Source organism: Balaenoptera acutorostrata, chromosome 17, assembly GCF_949987535.1.
Source record: "Balaenoptera acutorostrata chromosome 17, mBalAcu1.1, whole genome shotgun sequence".
Lineage (NCBI taxonomy): Eukaryota > Metazoa > Chordata > Mammalia > Artiodactyla > Balaenopteridae > Balaenoptera > Balaenoptera acutorostrata.
The window spans coordinates 10,051,791-10,068,687 of record NC_080080.1 but is presented as its reverse complement, the minus strand read 5'-3'; the positions used below and the strand labels follow the sequence as shown (position 1 = coordinate 10,068,687).

The 16,897-nt window shown below is 37.1% G+C and overlaps 1 protein-coding gene across 2 annotated transcripts in view; it reads right to left on the bottom strand.

Annotated features, from left to right (window-relative positions):
• ADCY8 (adenylate cyclase 8) overlaps positions 1-16,897 on the bottom strand; it is a 228,347-nt gene that overhangs the window by 170,857 nt on the left and 40,593 nt on the right. For both annotated transcript variants that reach the window (XM_057532097.1, XM_057532098.1), the window contains exon 2: positions 8,401-8,550. In XM_057532097.1, coding sequence (XP_057388080.1) covers positions 8,401-8,550 — 150 coding nt within the window. The remainder of the gene's footprint in view (positions 1-8,400; positions 8,551-16,897) is intronic.

The window sequence follows — 16,897 nt, the reverse complement described above, 5'->3', positions numbered from 1 at the left end:
GGCCACTGTGGGGCTCACTGAATCAGTGGGTTCCCTACAGGGAGGAAAGCAGCCTGCACGGGCAGGCTCCCGGCGGAGAGAGGAGGACCCGCATTCTTACCCCACATGAGGCTTGGACACGAATACATTACGCGGGACTCTTACCCTCTGTGAGATGGAGAGGGACAAGTAGAGATGCAGAGAAAACAGTAGCTCATGCTTCATACATTCCCATGAGGTCTCATGTATTTGTAGAGTCTCCCATTTCACAGATCATAAAGAAAATGGGAAGAAGCGAAACACAGCTGCTTTTTCCAGAATAATTTTAGGGTGGAGCGACTCCAGGTGGTTAGACCAGTTCACACTAGTTAGAAACTGGTTAGCGCCAGTTAGGAAGCTATTCTGTGGGAGGACTTAAATAGTGTTAGAAAAAGAAATATAGGGACAGTTAGTAAATACATGGGATTATGGCATCAACAGGAATTGGTACCATAGTTGATGTGGATGAATCAGGTACAAGGAAGTGCTATGAGAAAGAAAATGCATTTTGGGGGGATGAGAGAATCAAGGACAGGCTGAGCCAGTGGTACCTGTGGGAGATGCAGCTGAAGCTGTCCGGCAGGACGTTGATGATGGGCATCTGGAGCTCAGAAAAGAACATGGTGTTAAGAGATACTGACATGGAACCATCCAGAAGTGATGGTTGAAGTCATGATAAATCCCCAAAAGAGAAACAAGAGATAAAATGGCTAGTTAATGGTTCTTTAAATTTAAAAGAATTAAAATAAAAAATCAATTCCTCAGTCACACTAACTATATTTCATGTGCTGCCAAATAGTTATAGGGGGTTAGTGGTATTTGGATAACAAAGATACAGAATATTTCCAATCATCACAGGAAATTCTATTGGACAGTACAGTTGTGGAGTATTATATATTGTGTGAGGATGGTGATTGGAGTAACACTTTACTTTTTCTCCCCAACACACCTGAAAGAAATGAAACTACGAAAGAAATGGCGCACAGAGGCAGAGAAGTTTTCAAGGAGTAAGATGATCAAGAAGATGCCTCCAGGTAAAATAGAGCTTTTAAAATTTTGCTTAGGCAGAACTCTACCTAGGCTGAAGTCATTTATGTGAAGGAATAAGAGAAAAGTGAAGTTGGACAGGTAGATGGAGGAAGTTAACGTTAATTGTCAAGGAAAGATCAGATGCCTGGTTTGAAGGACAAGGACCCAAAAATCACATCATCGGAGGGGAGTGTTTCCCAAATCTATTTATTCACATCTATTTTTGAGTGAACGGACATTTAGCAAACACAATTATAGCACTCATTAAATGTTGATTGTCTCTGCTTTTCTTCCTAGCTTGAGTTTTCCCCCTCTTGGATCCACAGTTATTGTGAAGAGCACAAATGAAACACGTATCCAATCCTCAAAGAGTTTATAGTGTAGAAGGAAAAATACAGCAAGAGCATAGAAGAATGTAGAAGGAGATTAATTCCCCGAAGAAATATACAAATGAAACACTCAAGGAGGTCACAGCTAGGTGGAAGAGGGAGGGTCTTGGTGGAAGAGGTGAACTTTGAGCTGAGTTTTGAAGAGTGGATAAGGTTTAGGGGTGAAAGGAATTTTATACCAGGTAGGGGGAAAAGCATAAGCAAAGGCACGAGTGTAATAAGATAAGAAGAATATTCAGGAAACTGAGAATGTTCCACTATAAACTAGAGAATAGTTAATACGAAATATATTAATAACAGATAAGGATGAACATGATGGTCTTGTTCATGGCACATGGGTGGTCTTAAATGTAAGAGAAGGAGAATAGCACAAAAAGGTTTTTCTGGCGCATAATGAAAAGACCTATCTAACTGGAGCAGAAAAAACAAATATTCTGAGGTTCTGCAAATTCCAGGTCAACTTTGATTCTTCCTTGAATGAATGAATGTCAAGGCTCTGCCTTACTAGGTAACAGTTATCTACAGCTTGAAAAAACACTTCCCTAGATGCTATTGGGCACCAACATGCATCCAAACAACCAACTCAAAACTCTGTAAGAAACCCAACTTTCTCACCCAATCTATTGTCCAAACCATTAGCTGACACCAATATTGTCTGACAAAGATGTTTAAGTTAAACAAAATTGCTTTAATACAGCGAAAACATCTGCTGCATTTAATAATAATCTTCCTGCTGTTGCAACATATGGCATCATCAGAAACTTTACTCCAGGGCCCTCAGAGCTTCGGAGATACCTCGAAATGCCATGATTACCATAAGTAGGTTTTGGCAATTCTCAAAGCTGAAAGAAAAACTATTAATTCATTTTAATATTTAAAACAAATATGGGCCATCTGGATCATTTGCAAGAGAGGTGGGATTACAAAAACTAAAATAATTAGAATCCAACTCCCCAAAGAGATGTTGTAAGACGTAGCTTCCAGATGGAAAATTCCTTTCACAGGTCTGTATAAGACATGTTCTCTATTTTACGTTTGGTAGTGTATGTATGTCCATGCCACTCTCTCACTTTGTCACAGCTTACCCTTCCCCCTCCCCATATCCTCAAGTCCATTCTCTAGTAGGTCTGTGTCTTTATTCCCGTCTTACCACTAGGTTTTCATGACCTTTTTTTTTTTTAGATTCCATATATATGTGTTAGCATACTGTATTTGTTTTTCTCTTTCTGACTTACTTCACTCTATATGACAGACTCTAACTCCATCCACCTCACTACAAATAGTGGGAAGCAGCCGCATAGCACAGAGAGATCAGCTCGGTGCTTTGTGACCACCTAGAGGGGTGGGATAGGGAGGGTGGGAGGGAGGGAGATGCAAGAGGGAAGACATATGGGGACATATGTATATGTATAACTGATTCACTTTGTTATAAAGCAGAAACTAACACACCATTGTAAAGCAATTATACTCCAATAAAGATGTCAAAAAAAAAAAAAGACACATTCTCAGTCTCTCAGGAGAGTCCCAGGCTCTCCTGAATTAGATGAGTCCTCCTCCAAATTTTTAATGGGGATCACGGTGGGCACAAGTCTCTTTACTATTTTTTTTTTTTTTTTTGGCCATGCCACGTGGCATGTGGGATCTTAGTTCCCTGACTAGGAATCAAACCGGAACCCCCTGCAGTGGAAGTGTGGAGTCTTAAACACTGGACCACCAGAGAAGTCCCAAGTCTCTTTACTTTTATATAGAAGAATTATTACAACATGACCCTGGTTTAGGTGGAAGTGAAAGGAGCCAAAATTTGAATTCAACATAACTCAGTTAAATAAAATGTTAATCAGAAGATCTTATATTTCAGCCATTGTGCTGGATAAATACCAGAGAATCAGATGAATCACGTAGAATAGCTGCCTTTAAGTAGTCCTTATTGGCCATGGAAAAAGAGAAATGCAGACTAGTAAACATTATAAAGTATGACAGGTTCTATGATACAGTTAACTTTAAGGCATGTTGGAAGTATAAGAAAAACATTTCAACTCAACAAGCAAGCCTCACTGAGGAAGGGATGCTGGAACGGTATATCCAGGCTACAGACATTACTCTGAAAGTAACGAGAGGGAGGTGGCTTTCTAGGCTGAAAGAACCACATGACACAGAGTAGGGAAATAGCAGTTCAGGGAGCTGATGGTCATTTGGTTTCATGTGTGTGGCAAGGAGGCGGAAAGGCATGTGAGGAGAGAGTAAAACGGGTAGATCCTGGAGGACCTGTTGGGTCATGCATGGGGGTGTGAATTTTATCTTGGAGGGAATGTTACCGCTGAAGGGTTTTCCTGCAGAGAAGAGTGACATCAATGTCATCGTCATCACAGCATCCTCTCTAATATGCCTTGAGGGCATCCTCTGCCTTGGGCTGCGAACTGTTCATCCTTAATCTCACCACAACCTTGGAGGAAGGTAGGATCATTATGATCATCTTACGCCCACAAAATCAAGGTCTTTAGAGGAGAGTAGTTTGCCTAAGTTCCTACAGCCAGGAAGCACAGGAAGTAGGAATGGAATCCAGATCTTCCAGACATTGGAGATTTTGCTTTTGACACCTACGGTGTACTGGTTCTGAACCAGACCAGGCTTTGGGGATGGAGACCAAGAGACCAGACAGGTAAGGGATGCTTAGTATGCCCTGTGCTAGTTACAAGTGATGACAAAATTGTTAAAAAAAAAGAAAAAGACCAAGTCCTTGCCTCTCAGAAAAAAAGAGCCAATATGTGCTCAACTTCTCGAAGCTGATCATCTAAATTAAAAATGTCAACATTTGGGCCCATTCAGTAGTTTCTTCCTGGTATTGTGCCAGGTGCTATGGGAGGGAACAGGGTTATGGTAAAGTTGAGAGTCACCTTCAAGGAACTTTGTTAAAAACCTAGTTTAGAAGAGACCTTGAGCAAAGAGCTTTAGCATTTGCTGGTTCCTCCTGTCTGCTTGCTCTCGACCTTAAGAACAATGCCTGCAACTTCAGGTTATCCAAGGAAAAAGCCTGATTCTCAGGACTTCAAGTATCTCATCATGGTGTGGGACCCACCAAGCAAGAGGAAGCATGGCTCATGTGCCACTTATCCTTTAGCTATTGCTTGGCAATTTTTCTTTGGAAAAATGATTAGTAACCATTATTCAACATTTATTAAATATGGACAATCTCAATCATTTCAGAACCATTTATTCCTCACTGGTTTTCAGAAACTGCTGCCATAGGTCACTCTTAAGAGACAGTTTATCCTAACAAACAGGCATGCAGTGATTCAGATCCAGCGTGGCATGCTGTAAGAGAGATCTGTAATAGATTTTGTTCATTTTGACATACAAAGCACATTGAACAATGCCTACTGCACAGGTTAACACTCAGTAAGTAGATATTTTCCCTGAGTGGAAAAGTGCAGTGTACTCAAGAAAGTACACAACTTTGCTGCGAGGTATCAGAGGAAACCTGCTTCCCAATGTTGCCAGCCTTCATCAGATCACATATATCTTGTCATCAGTACCTTTGCTAATTCTTTCTTCCTTCTCTTCCGATAATTAAAATTCTATTCATCCAATCCAGAGGAGAGACTGAGTTACTTGTCTCTGTAATTCCACCATGAATGGGTGGATGAATAAATAAATGAATCATCATGGGAGTGCTTATAAGTGCCCTGACAGTGTTCTCTCCTCCTTCAAGATGTTTATATGTGTTGTTTGAGACCTTCATGCCATACTCTTTACTGCTTCTCTATTGAGTTTTAAATTCTATTCACAAGTCAACTCAGGCATCATTTCTTTTAGCTAACCTTCTATCAACCTTCAGTTTATGTAGAACCCAAACACCATATAGGTGTCTGTGTAGTTGTCCATCTCTGTCCATAAACTATGTAAGACCAGGAATTGATTGCTAGTCACCATAATAGTCCCAGGGTCCAGGAAAGCTCATGGCACATAATAGATCCTCGATAAATGAATTAATTCATTGATGAACATTTTAAGGCATTTAAATATTTCCTTTGTATTCTACCACAAGAGAAAGCCAGTTCTTGAAAAAAAAACCTACAAAACTTGAACATTTCTGTAGAATAAGACCTCTTGGTTCTGTATGCAAGTGCAGAAATAAAACGCAATTTAGTCACCCTTGAGATAATTTCCTAAGGAAAAAGGATCTGCTGTCACTTAGGCACTTGCAATGTTTTCTTTCACATGATATAGAATTTCTAACAGTTGCAGTATTATAATTAGCTCTGAAGATGTAAATGGGGTTGGATTTGTGAATGACATTTAAAATATCCAGAGCCTAATGCTGAGTTCTGATCACTGTATACCTGAGGAGAACCACCATCCTGCTTTCCTTCTGTATGAATAACTTTCAACCGGGGTTTCACCTGAGACAAGCCAATCCATAACACGTTCTCAAATGAGTCCTCTTGGGATTGAGCTATGCTGGCTGATTCATATAAATCATTGCACACCATCATGCTAGTAAAAACTCTTCACTGAGCTGCAAGGGCTCTGTGCACAATATTTCTAACCATTAAGGAGCCTCTTCAGGAAGGGTATTATTATCCCCATGCTACAGATGGAAGAGCTAAGACTCAGAGCTTGCTCAAGTTCACTAGGAGAGTAAGCAACTAAGGAAAGATTTCAAATCCTGGGCAGTCTCGTTTGAAAGCCTGTGCCTTCTCTGCCCATCTACCCCTGAGGAAGTTCTCAGGGATAATGGAAACCTGAATCAGAGATCGATATCAATGGAAAGTAACTTTAGCACTGAATGATACAGAGCCAGCTAGCTTAGATACTAGCACGGGAGGGAAAGAGGGTGGCCAATATACCACAAGTACTTTATCAGAATTGTACACACAGGACTACAACAAACCTACAGCATATTTTACTTAATCCTCAGAGCAAAGAACCTTCCACCAAAAGAGCCTCTTCTTGTATGTCATCTATAAAAAAAAATGAGGCTGACTTATAGTTTTGTATTGCTTTATATATGTCACCTTATTTGAGGCAAACACAATGCTGAAATAAAAGATATTGTCCCAAGTATGGATGAGGAACCTAGGACTGAGAGTTAAGTGGTTTAGGTGGCCAACTAGGAGGTAATATGGCTGCGGCAAGAATTCTAGCGAACTTTTCACCACATTCGAGTTGTCGCTTGTTCTCACCTCTGCGTATTATTTTCTTCTTCCTTCCATCAACTTAAAAAAAAAATAAAGATTAGAGAGGATGGAGGAAGCTCCCTTCACCGTGTTAGAGTACTACATCATAGTGACTCTAAGACACTGCACTTGAAGAATGGGAAAAGAAGAAAAAGCCTTATGCGTATGATAAGGCCATCATTTTCAGTGTCTCCAATATCTCATATACATTAAATAAAAGACTGAGCTTCCCAGACAACTTATCCACAACTGCAGTTCTGGTTGTGGCAGAGCGTCGAGAACAGCTGATGAATTATTAATACAGCAGCACTGTCTGAACTGGCACAGATCCCATGGAAAGAGTGGCATGCCAGTCTGGCAACTGCTCTGTTTTGCAGAAGAACACAATGTATGTGTATATATAACCTGGGAGATACTGGGAGATGTTTATTGTACAAGGTGGTTTCTTTCTTAAAGTTATTTTCCTAAATTATTTTATAGTGATGTTCAGGGCAACTACAATAAATCTATTAGGAGGTTCCGTAATTGTTTTAGGCTTCAACTTAGAAACGTCCTAATTCTGAAGCCTATGAAATCCATGTGGGTTCTGGAGCTTCAGTAGTTTCCTCTGTGCCCCTGGCAATAACATATGGCAGTGGGAGCTGAGTGTTGTCAGGTTGCACCCTACCTGTCTACCTCCTTCATTATCACACAGACCTGGCTTTGCTCACTTTAAAGATCCATGTTTTACCGATGATTCGATCAGGTTAAAAGGAAAAAAATGTTGCATTTTTTGAAGCTACTTTCTTTATAATTTCTCAAACCATTATGGCATACAGTTTAACAAGCGTGTGTCCATAGACATAACTTTAAAAAAGAGCCTGGTGTGGCAGAACTAATAAATCTATTGAGCATAGGATTCCCAAGAGCATATAAACATGTTGAACGTAAAATATGCTCATTCTATAAGCAATTTTAACACATTCCTGTTATTCCTATTTGAACATTACTTTCAGAGGCAAATATGTGCATTAATTTTTAATATATGAATAATTTTAATAGCAGCAAATCTTTACTTTTTTGAAAGCTAATTTTATTTTGGGGAAACATATCATTTGATGCCAAAGCTATTTTTTAAAACCTTATAACATCCACTGAATCAGGATGTCCAAGAAACTCCTTTATCTTAACCTCCTCCAACTAAAACTCATGGTCTCCACCTTGAACCAACTTGCTTTCTTTTCTGCACCCCCTATCCTGGGATTGGTATCATGTTCCATAAAATTTACTGTGTTCAATGATGTCTTCTGAACATCAGGATGAGGTATTAGGAACTACACATGTAAAAGATTTTCCTCTGAGCTTCCTATAATGTGAATTGCTATGTAGTAAAGAATTTATTTGAAATAGCAATTTATAGTTTGAAAAAAAGGAGAGTCAAAGATGAGAATGCTTATGGCTTTCAGAAACCATGGCCTTGTCCACAAACACAGATGTCAGTGAAAAGTGTCAGAAAATTGCTTTATGTCTAGAATCATTTTATTTCTTGTGGGGAACAATTAATTGAGTGTGGCGAATAAGACTAACTCACTTGGACCCGTGAGTCTAACATAACTATTTCCATAAGAGCGTATGGAAACACCCGAACGAACTTTTTGGCCAGCCCAATATTTTAGACTCTGGAATCCCATGACAGAAACTCTGAAAGAACACTTGCAAGTCAGAATGTGCTTGGGGAGGGAAAAGCTCCATGTAATTCAGAGACTGGCTAGGTGACAACCAGGGCATATGGCCCTTCCAGTTGGTACCTGTCTTTGGTTTTCCGTCTCTAGGCGCAGCCTGGCTTCCACACACCTCCGCGTCTCCAGGAAGGCTTGGCGCTGGGCCCGGTCTGACAGGTAACTGATAAAGATTCCAGCCGTGTTCATACACATGAATAACACTGCCTGGGCCACAACCTAAAACAGAAATACAGACACAGCCCGGTCAGGTGGTTAAAACAAGAGCTGTTGGCAGGCAAAGAGAAAAAGTAAATAAATAAAAACTTCCAATGTAAATCTTAAGGTAGTAATCCAAATATTTAGTAGCAGGTTAGTAGAACCTTTATTCAGGTCTTGGGGTCAACTCATCTCCTCAGACCTCCCTCAACCACTCGATCCAATTTAAAGCTTCTCTCTCCCCAAGTTTGAATTTGAACTCGGATTGGAAACCTCAAGTAAAATAGAGCAGCTTCTTCTCTCTTCCTCTTCTTAAGGGGTTGGGGAATCAGGTGAGAAGAAGAGAAAGAGATGAATAAAAAGCAGGAAAGGTGTTAGTTGAATGGTACTACTGTATTTTGACTTTGGTACCCAGTTTTTCTTGAGTAGCATCTAAGTCCTGATGTTCCTAACTCAAGAGAAGATGTCATATTTGTCTACTGCTTTCCATCTCCATTGCCGTTACCCATCTCCTAGGTGCCAAAATCTCCTGGCTGGACTCTTACATTAAACTTTGTACTTTCACATTTGCCCCCTTCCAAACTTCTCTCTAGTGAAGAAAAGCAGGCAGATTCTGGAAGGGAGTCAACACCTGGAAGAAAGAAACAGAATAGTGTGGACTTCTTGATTTTTATGGCTTTAGCTTGTGGGCAGGTAACACTCAGTATAGTGTAGGGGAGAAAAACTCCAATAGAAAACCTAAGTGGCCTGAAGAAGCAAAGAACAGAGTTCAAAACAACTATGGCTGCTGAAGAGTGAGAGGTAAAGCCCCCAAAGAAGAGAACCAGTGAGGGGGGTACCTTAAATTCCTATATAAACTCTTCCCTGAACCACATATGCACAGGGCAAACAGCAAATGATTGAGTTGATGATAAAAGAATTGAACTGAGATTTGAACTGCATTTCAAAAGACAAAGATTGTCATTTGATACCAACCAAGTTAACCACTTTCTAAAACACAACACAACAAAACAAAAATCACAATTTCCAGAACAATGTAAGACAATCCAGAGTCTTAATCACATAACATCCACAATGTCCTGAACATAACACGAAATTATGTGACATGGGCATATACATAAAAATGTGACCCCTTCTCAAGGGAAAAGATAATTGACATAGACCTGTTCTGATCTGACCTGGGTGTTGGAAGTAGCAAACAAAAATCACAGTAGCTCTTACAACTTTGCTCAATGATATAAGGGTAAATATGCTAGTGATTAATGCAAAGATAGGAAATATCAGCAGAGAAGTAGAAACCACACACACAAAATGGAAATTCTAGAACTGAAAAACACAATACCTGAAATTTAAACTTTACTGAATGATATTAACAGCAGAATTTAGATGACAGAAAAAAGAGTCAATAAGCTTGAAGCTGTATCAACAAACCAAAGATAATATGAAAAGCAGTCAGAGTAAAATGTTATATATAAGGGACATACTCTCCAGTTATGATAATGATTTTCAGTTAGATAAAAGAAGTGCATTGCTAAAATATAATGATATAAAAAGTTTGCAAATCAAAACAAAATAAAGCTGGTTTTTCTGTGTAAATACATATTAAAGAGAATTTAAGGAAAATCATTAGAGATAAATAGGGTCACTATGTAAGTATAAAAGGTTTAATTCATCAGGAAGATATAAAAAGTATGAACTTGGACACATTTAACAATATAGCCTCAAAACACCCAATACAAAGTAAGATATAAATCTATGGAATTATTTATAAATCTACCATTATAATGGTCTATTTTAACACAATTTTCAGCAGTTAATAGATAAAGATTTTTAAAAAATCAACAAAGATAGAAACAACTTGAACAGCTCATACAATTAGCAACCTTGAAATGGAACATAGTATGCAAGTTAAATAGTACAAATTCTTTTTTAGGCACATATTGAATATTTGTAAAATATGATTTTATGATAGGACCTGAAGTTAGCCTCAGCAAATTTCAAAGAACTAGTATCATGTAACCACAGTCAATGACTACAATAATATCAAGTTACAAAGCAATTTAAAAGATAACTAAAAGAATACCATAAGTTTAGAAATTAAAAATATTTCTAAATAACTCATGGATCTAAAAATATATCATAATGGAAAATATGTATAGCTAAAGAATAATGAAAATACTACTGAAAAAAACTTAGTAGTCCTCACCAAGGAATACATAATAAGAAATGCTTCATTAGAAAAAGAAGAGTATATATATAACTGATTCATTTTGCTGTACACCTGAAACCAACAAAACATTGTAAATCAACTATACTCTAATAAAAATTTAAAAAGAAAAAAAAAGAAAGAAGAAAGGCTGAAAATGAATGTGCCAGCCATTCAATTTAAAGGTTTAGCAAAAAACAAAAAACAGATAAATCCACAGTATGTAAAAGGAAAAAAATAAGAAAGGAGCTGAAATTAATGAAATAAAAACCAAATATAAAATACAGAGGTTCAATAAAGTCAAAAGTCTTTTTTCTGAAAGGACTAATAAAACAGTAGCACTTCTTAGAAGCTTAATAAAGAAAAAAGAGAAAAGGTTCAAACAAGCAATATTAAGAATAGAAAATGAGAATTTAAATATATGGCAGAAATTAATAGATAATAAAATATATTATGAAGTTTAATGCTAATGAAAATCATAAATGGAATTATATATTTCTTAAAATATATCTTTATCAAAACTGACTCAAGAAGACAAGAGAAAAATTAAATAAATGCAGTCATAATTAAATATCTTTCTACAAGGAAAGCAACAGGCCCAGATGGCTTCATCAAAGCATTCTACAAACACATGTTGAAGAAATAACTTAAATATTTCATAATCTCATCCAGAGAGTAGGAAAATAGAGAATATTCTCCAACTCAGGTTATGAGGCTAGCAGCATCCTGCTACCATAACACAAAGTTGGTGCATAAAGGTAATTAACAGATAAATCTCACTCATGAACATGAAGGAAAATTCCTACACATAATATTACTAAATCAAATCCATCAATACATAGAAAAAATAATTCAGTTTGACTACATTAAATTTATCCCAGGAATTTGAGGATAGTTTAACATTGTCCAATCAACTAATGCAATTCACCACATTTACAGCTTTAAAGAAAACATATAATCATCCCACTGAGATGAAACAGCATTGATGAAATTCAATATTCTTTCATTTAAAAAAATGTGAAGATTAGAAGTAAACTTTCTTAATCACTTTGCAGAATATCTACAGAAACAAAGACAAGAACACCTAAAATGAACAACTTACTCAATGATAAAAGGTTAAAAACATTTGCTTAAAGGCCAGGATAACAGTTATCTCCAAATGTATTCAACATCATTCTCAAATTCCAGCTATCTCAGTAAGACAAAAACAGAAACAAAATAAAGGTGATAAAACTTGGAAAGGAAGAAATACACTTTCATTTTTGCAGATAATTATCTATGTGGAATATCTGAAAGTCTCTACAGAAAAATTACTAGGATTAATAAGAATTTAACAAAGATGTTGGATATAAAGTCAAAATAAAATGCTAATTGCATTTCTAACGCAACCATGACAAACAGATAGAAAATGAACTTAAAGAGAAAATAATGAAATTGAATTTAAAATAATCAAATAAGACCCAGATGGAGGGTTGTACACCATGTTATGCTGTAAGATGAAAGAATTGCTATAGTAAAGATTTCAAAACTTGGTAGGTATTTTTACCCACAGTGGAATTCAAGATGATTCTAAAATTTGTATAGAAGATCAAAGAGTCAAGAATACATAAGATATTCTTATGGGGATATATGTATACATATAGCTGATTCACTTTATTATACAGCAGAAACTAACACAACAATGTAAAGCAATTATACTCCAATAAAGATGTTTTAAAAAAAAAGGAATACATAAGATATTCTTAAAGGAGAACAAAATGGGAGACTTGCAGTACCAGGTAACAGACTTATTATAACATTGCAGTGATTAAGACTTCATGGTATTTACATGGGGATATACAAATTGACCAGTGGATGTGAATAGAGAGCCCAGAAACATAAACACACAAACTTGATAATCGTGCTTTGTAGTCATAAGGAGAAAAGAGGGACTTTGAACAAAGGGTGTTAGAACAGTTTGTTATTCACTTGGGAAACAAAGTAAAAGTAAATCCCTGCCTAATCCAATACATAGAAATACATTGTAGGTGGATTAAAGTCTTAAATATGAAAGGAACAAATATGAAATTTTAGAAGACAATCTAGGAGAATACTTTTACTACTGTGATAGATTTTTAAAGTAAAACATAAAGAATACAAACCAAAAAAATAGATTAATACATTTGACAAAATTAAAATTAAGCATTTCTATTCATTGAAAGACAACATAAATAAAATGGAAAAAACTATAAGAGATATTTGCAACATTTATAACTAGCAAAAATTAATTTTCAGCTCATATGGAGAACTTGTATAAATCTATAAAAAATAAAAACAATCCAATAGAATACAGGGCGAAAAATAAGCAGGTACTTCCAAGACAAGAGACTATCAATATGAAAATAAGTGCAACAATCGAGGAACTCTAAGTTAAAATCCACACCCTTTCCACATCTACCCTGTTGGCTCCAGAAAGAGAAAAAAAAAAAAAAATAGTAGGGTGTTATCAAATCAGCAAGGATGCTGTTGGCAACGTGAATTGACACTGCTACTTAGACTCTGCACAATGTTTACTTTGTACATTGCTAAACTGCACCTTTCCCCTCCATACCCAGAGCCATCTTTGCAAATATGGCCCAGGAGACATGCCCAAGAATGTTAAGAACAGCGTTTTCTACAAGGGCTTGAAACTGGAAATAATCTGAATGTCCACCAATAGTAGAATGGATATTTTAGGATGTATTAAAATAACTAAATACTACTCAGCGGTGACAATAAATCTATTATTGTATGAATCAAAATAGATAAGAGAAAACAATATTGAAAAAAGTGTGATTCTAATGACAATAAGTTCAAAAACAAGTAAACTAAAATAATACATTGTTTGTGAATATATGAGATAGCACATGACTCCATTTTTTACCCGTCAAATTGTCAAAGATAAACAATTTGATAACACATTACTCTGGCTGGGTTGCGGGGGAAATAGTCACTCTTATACCTATTTGGTGAATCCATGAGTTTGGCAATATCTATCAAAATTGACATTCATCAATTCATACTCATCAGCTCAGTTACTCCATATTGGTGTAGCTCTAGGTGCAAGGATCAAAGGTTATCACAGCATTCTTTGTAAAAGCACACAATTGGAAAGAATCTAAATGGCCATAAATAGAGGATTGGTTAAATTATAAAGCCATACAACTGAATATGTACGTAGATAAAAACATGGATATTTTCTGTATACTAACACAGAACATTCCAATATATACTATTAAGTGGGGAAAAAAAATAAAGGACTAATATTTGCTATCATTTTTCTATGCATAGACTCCGTAAGGTACTGGATAATTCTGGGGACAGAAACTGAAGCCTAAATTTATAATCTCTACCGTTCATATTTTTACATGCGAGTGTGGTACCTATTCTAATACATAGATTTTTAAATAAATAGATTGATAAATGTACTGTTAGAAAAGAGAAAAATGCAAACTCCTCATCATGACAATAAAGCCTGCTTGATCTTCTTCAAACTCATTTCATACCATTTCTCCTCTTCCTCATTTTGTTGCAACCAATCGGGTTTACTTTCTATTCCTCCTCTAAGTTTTTCCTCTCTCTGGTCCATTGCAAAAGCTGTTCCTTCTGCCTGGGACATTCTTCCTCACACTTCTTGCCTTGCTGATTCCTCTCATCCTTCTGTTCTTGGCTTTATTAGTTTCCTCAGAGAGGTACTCCCCGGTCACTATATCAAAGTAGGATTTCCCTGCCATTCTTTTTTTTTTTTTTTTTTAAGAAATTCACGTTCTTTTATTTATTTATTTATTTATTTATTTATTTATTTATTTATGACTGTGTTGAGTCTTCGTTTCTGTGCGAGGGCTTTCTCTAGTTGCGGCAAGTGGGGACCACTCTTCATCGCGGTGCGCGGGCCTCTCACCATCGCGGCCTCTCTTGTTGCGGAGCACAGGCTCCAGACACGCAGGCTCAGTAATTGTGGCTCACGGGCCCAGTTGCTCCGTGGCATGTGGGATCTTCCCAGACCAGGGCTCGAACCCGTGTCCCCTGCATTGGCAGGCAGATTCTCAACCACTGCGCCACCAGGGAAGCCCCCTGCCATTCTTTATTCCGGCACTCTGTGCACTTATCACAACTTGTAATTATATATTTATTTGCACACTTGGTTGTCTGGTGCCTGTCTGTCACATTGGATTATTACTTCTAATAATGCAGGGATGACATTTATTTTAGCCATTGATTGGCACCTAGTACCTAGCACAGTGGCTGAGGGCTCAGCACAGTGCCTGTTAACTGTTCAGCACCTAATAAGTGCTGGATATCTGCTGAATGAGTAAAGGAATGGGTTAATAGCTTTCCTATGTTTCCATCATTATTTACAAGATATGATGGACTAATGATCTTAAAATAGCAATAATAATGTAAAACACCCAAAATACCCTTGACAACACTTATAAATGTGTGGGAGCTAAAGCATATGACTTTACAAAAGATAAAGGAGGGAAGCATTTCTGGTAAAGGGATGCTAGCTATTAACTATGTAAATACTACCCAAATTGCTTTATGGCTTTAACATGATTAATCAAAATCCCAAGTGAAATTTTCCTTTGGAACTTGGAAGATGACTTAAAAGTGTATCTGAAAGAATACATGAATTAGAATACTAAAGAAATTTTTACAAAAGCGATTACAGAGGGTCCTTGCACAGCCAGAAGATAATATATACCATCATGTGACAATAATTAAAACTCTGTGGCAATAGTGAAAACCTCAACTGAAGAATTAGTGGAATAAAATAGAAAACATAATGAGTCTGTATCTGATACATACAGCTCAACGATTCAGTGGAAAAAATAATTGTCAGTAACAGGCTGATTTGTCATTTATTGGAAAAAATGGCTTAGAGTCCCCTCATAGTATATGTCAAAATAAATGCCAATGGAATAAAGACTTAAGTGTGGAAAATGAGACTACCAAAAAGGGAAAAGAAAATAAAAGGGAATATTGCTCTAATTTAAGCAGAAAAGCTTGAGCTGAGTCTCAAATTAAAGGTTAAGTAGTGTTGTTGTTGTTTTTTAAGGTATTTATTTATTTATTTATATTTATTTTTGGCTGTGCTGGGTCTTCGTTGCAGTGCGTGAGCTCTTCGTTGTGGCGCACGGGCTTCTCTGGCTGTAGCACAGGGGCTCTAGAGCACACAGGCTCAGTAGTTGCAGTGCGCGGGCTGCTATCTAGTTGGGCTCTCTAGTTGTGGTGTGTGGACTTTAGAGCGCGCAGGCTCAGTAGTTGTGGTGCACAGGCTTAGTTGCTCCATAGCATGTGGGATCTTAGTCCCCGGACCGGGGAGCGAATGCGCGTCCCCTACATTGGAAGGCGGATTCTTAACCACTGGACCACCAGGGAAGTCCCAGTAGTGTTTTTTAAAACACTGAAATCAATCTGATACATTGCTGATGTGGAGGGACTTTCCTACAGTATTTCTGGAAAACAAACTGGCAACATGTTGCAAAATGTACTCATTTCTTTTGACCCAGTGACGCAACTTCTAGTTATCTATCTAAAGGAAACAATCAAATACAGGATATGAAATTTCTGTTAAGGGATGTTCATTGCAGCTTTATTAATGAAAGTTTTTAAAAATAAATAGAAACTGTGTATTTTTAACAGCAGGGGAAATGGCTGAAGAATTGAGGCATGCACATACAAGGGAATATTAAATTGCATTAAAAATATTTAATGACATGAGCAAACCTTTATGATACATTAAGTAAGCTGTAATATTTAAAACTGTATTAAAACACTAATCTGTAATTTCAGTGTGATCTTAATGCTTAAAATAAAAGGAAATAAATATATACATATATTTGCATGTATATGTCCATGCATAAGTGTGCGTGTGCGTGTGTGTGTGCGTGTGTATTGAAATAGGAGGAATAGGTTATTCAGACAAACTTACTTGTGAAACATCTAACAAGGCAGAAAACAAAACAAAAAAACAAAAAAACAAAACATAAGGAGTCAAGATCGAGAAGAATTACACCCAAACAGGTGAGCCCAGCATCTGGAGCTCTTTCTTCCTAGGGTCATCTGCAGATTCCAAAGGAGGTGACTGAGAGTCTCAGAAGCAGAGCAGAGTGTTCAAGACTCAGAAACCAGGGGAACAAA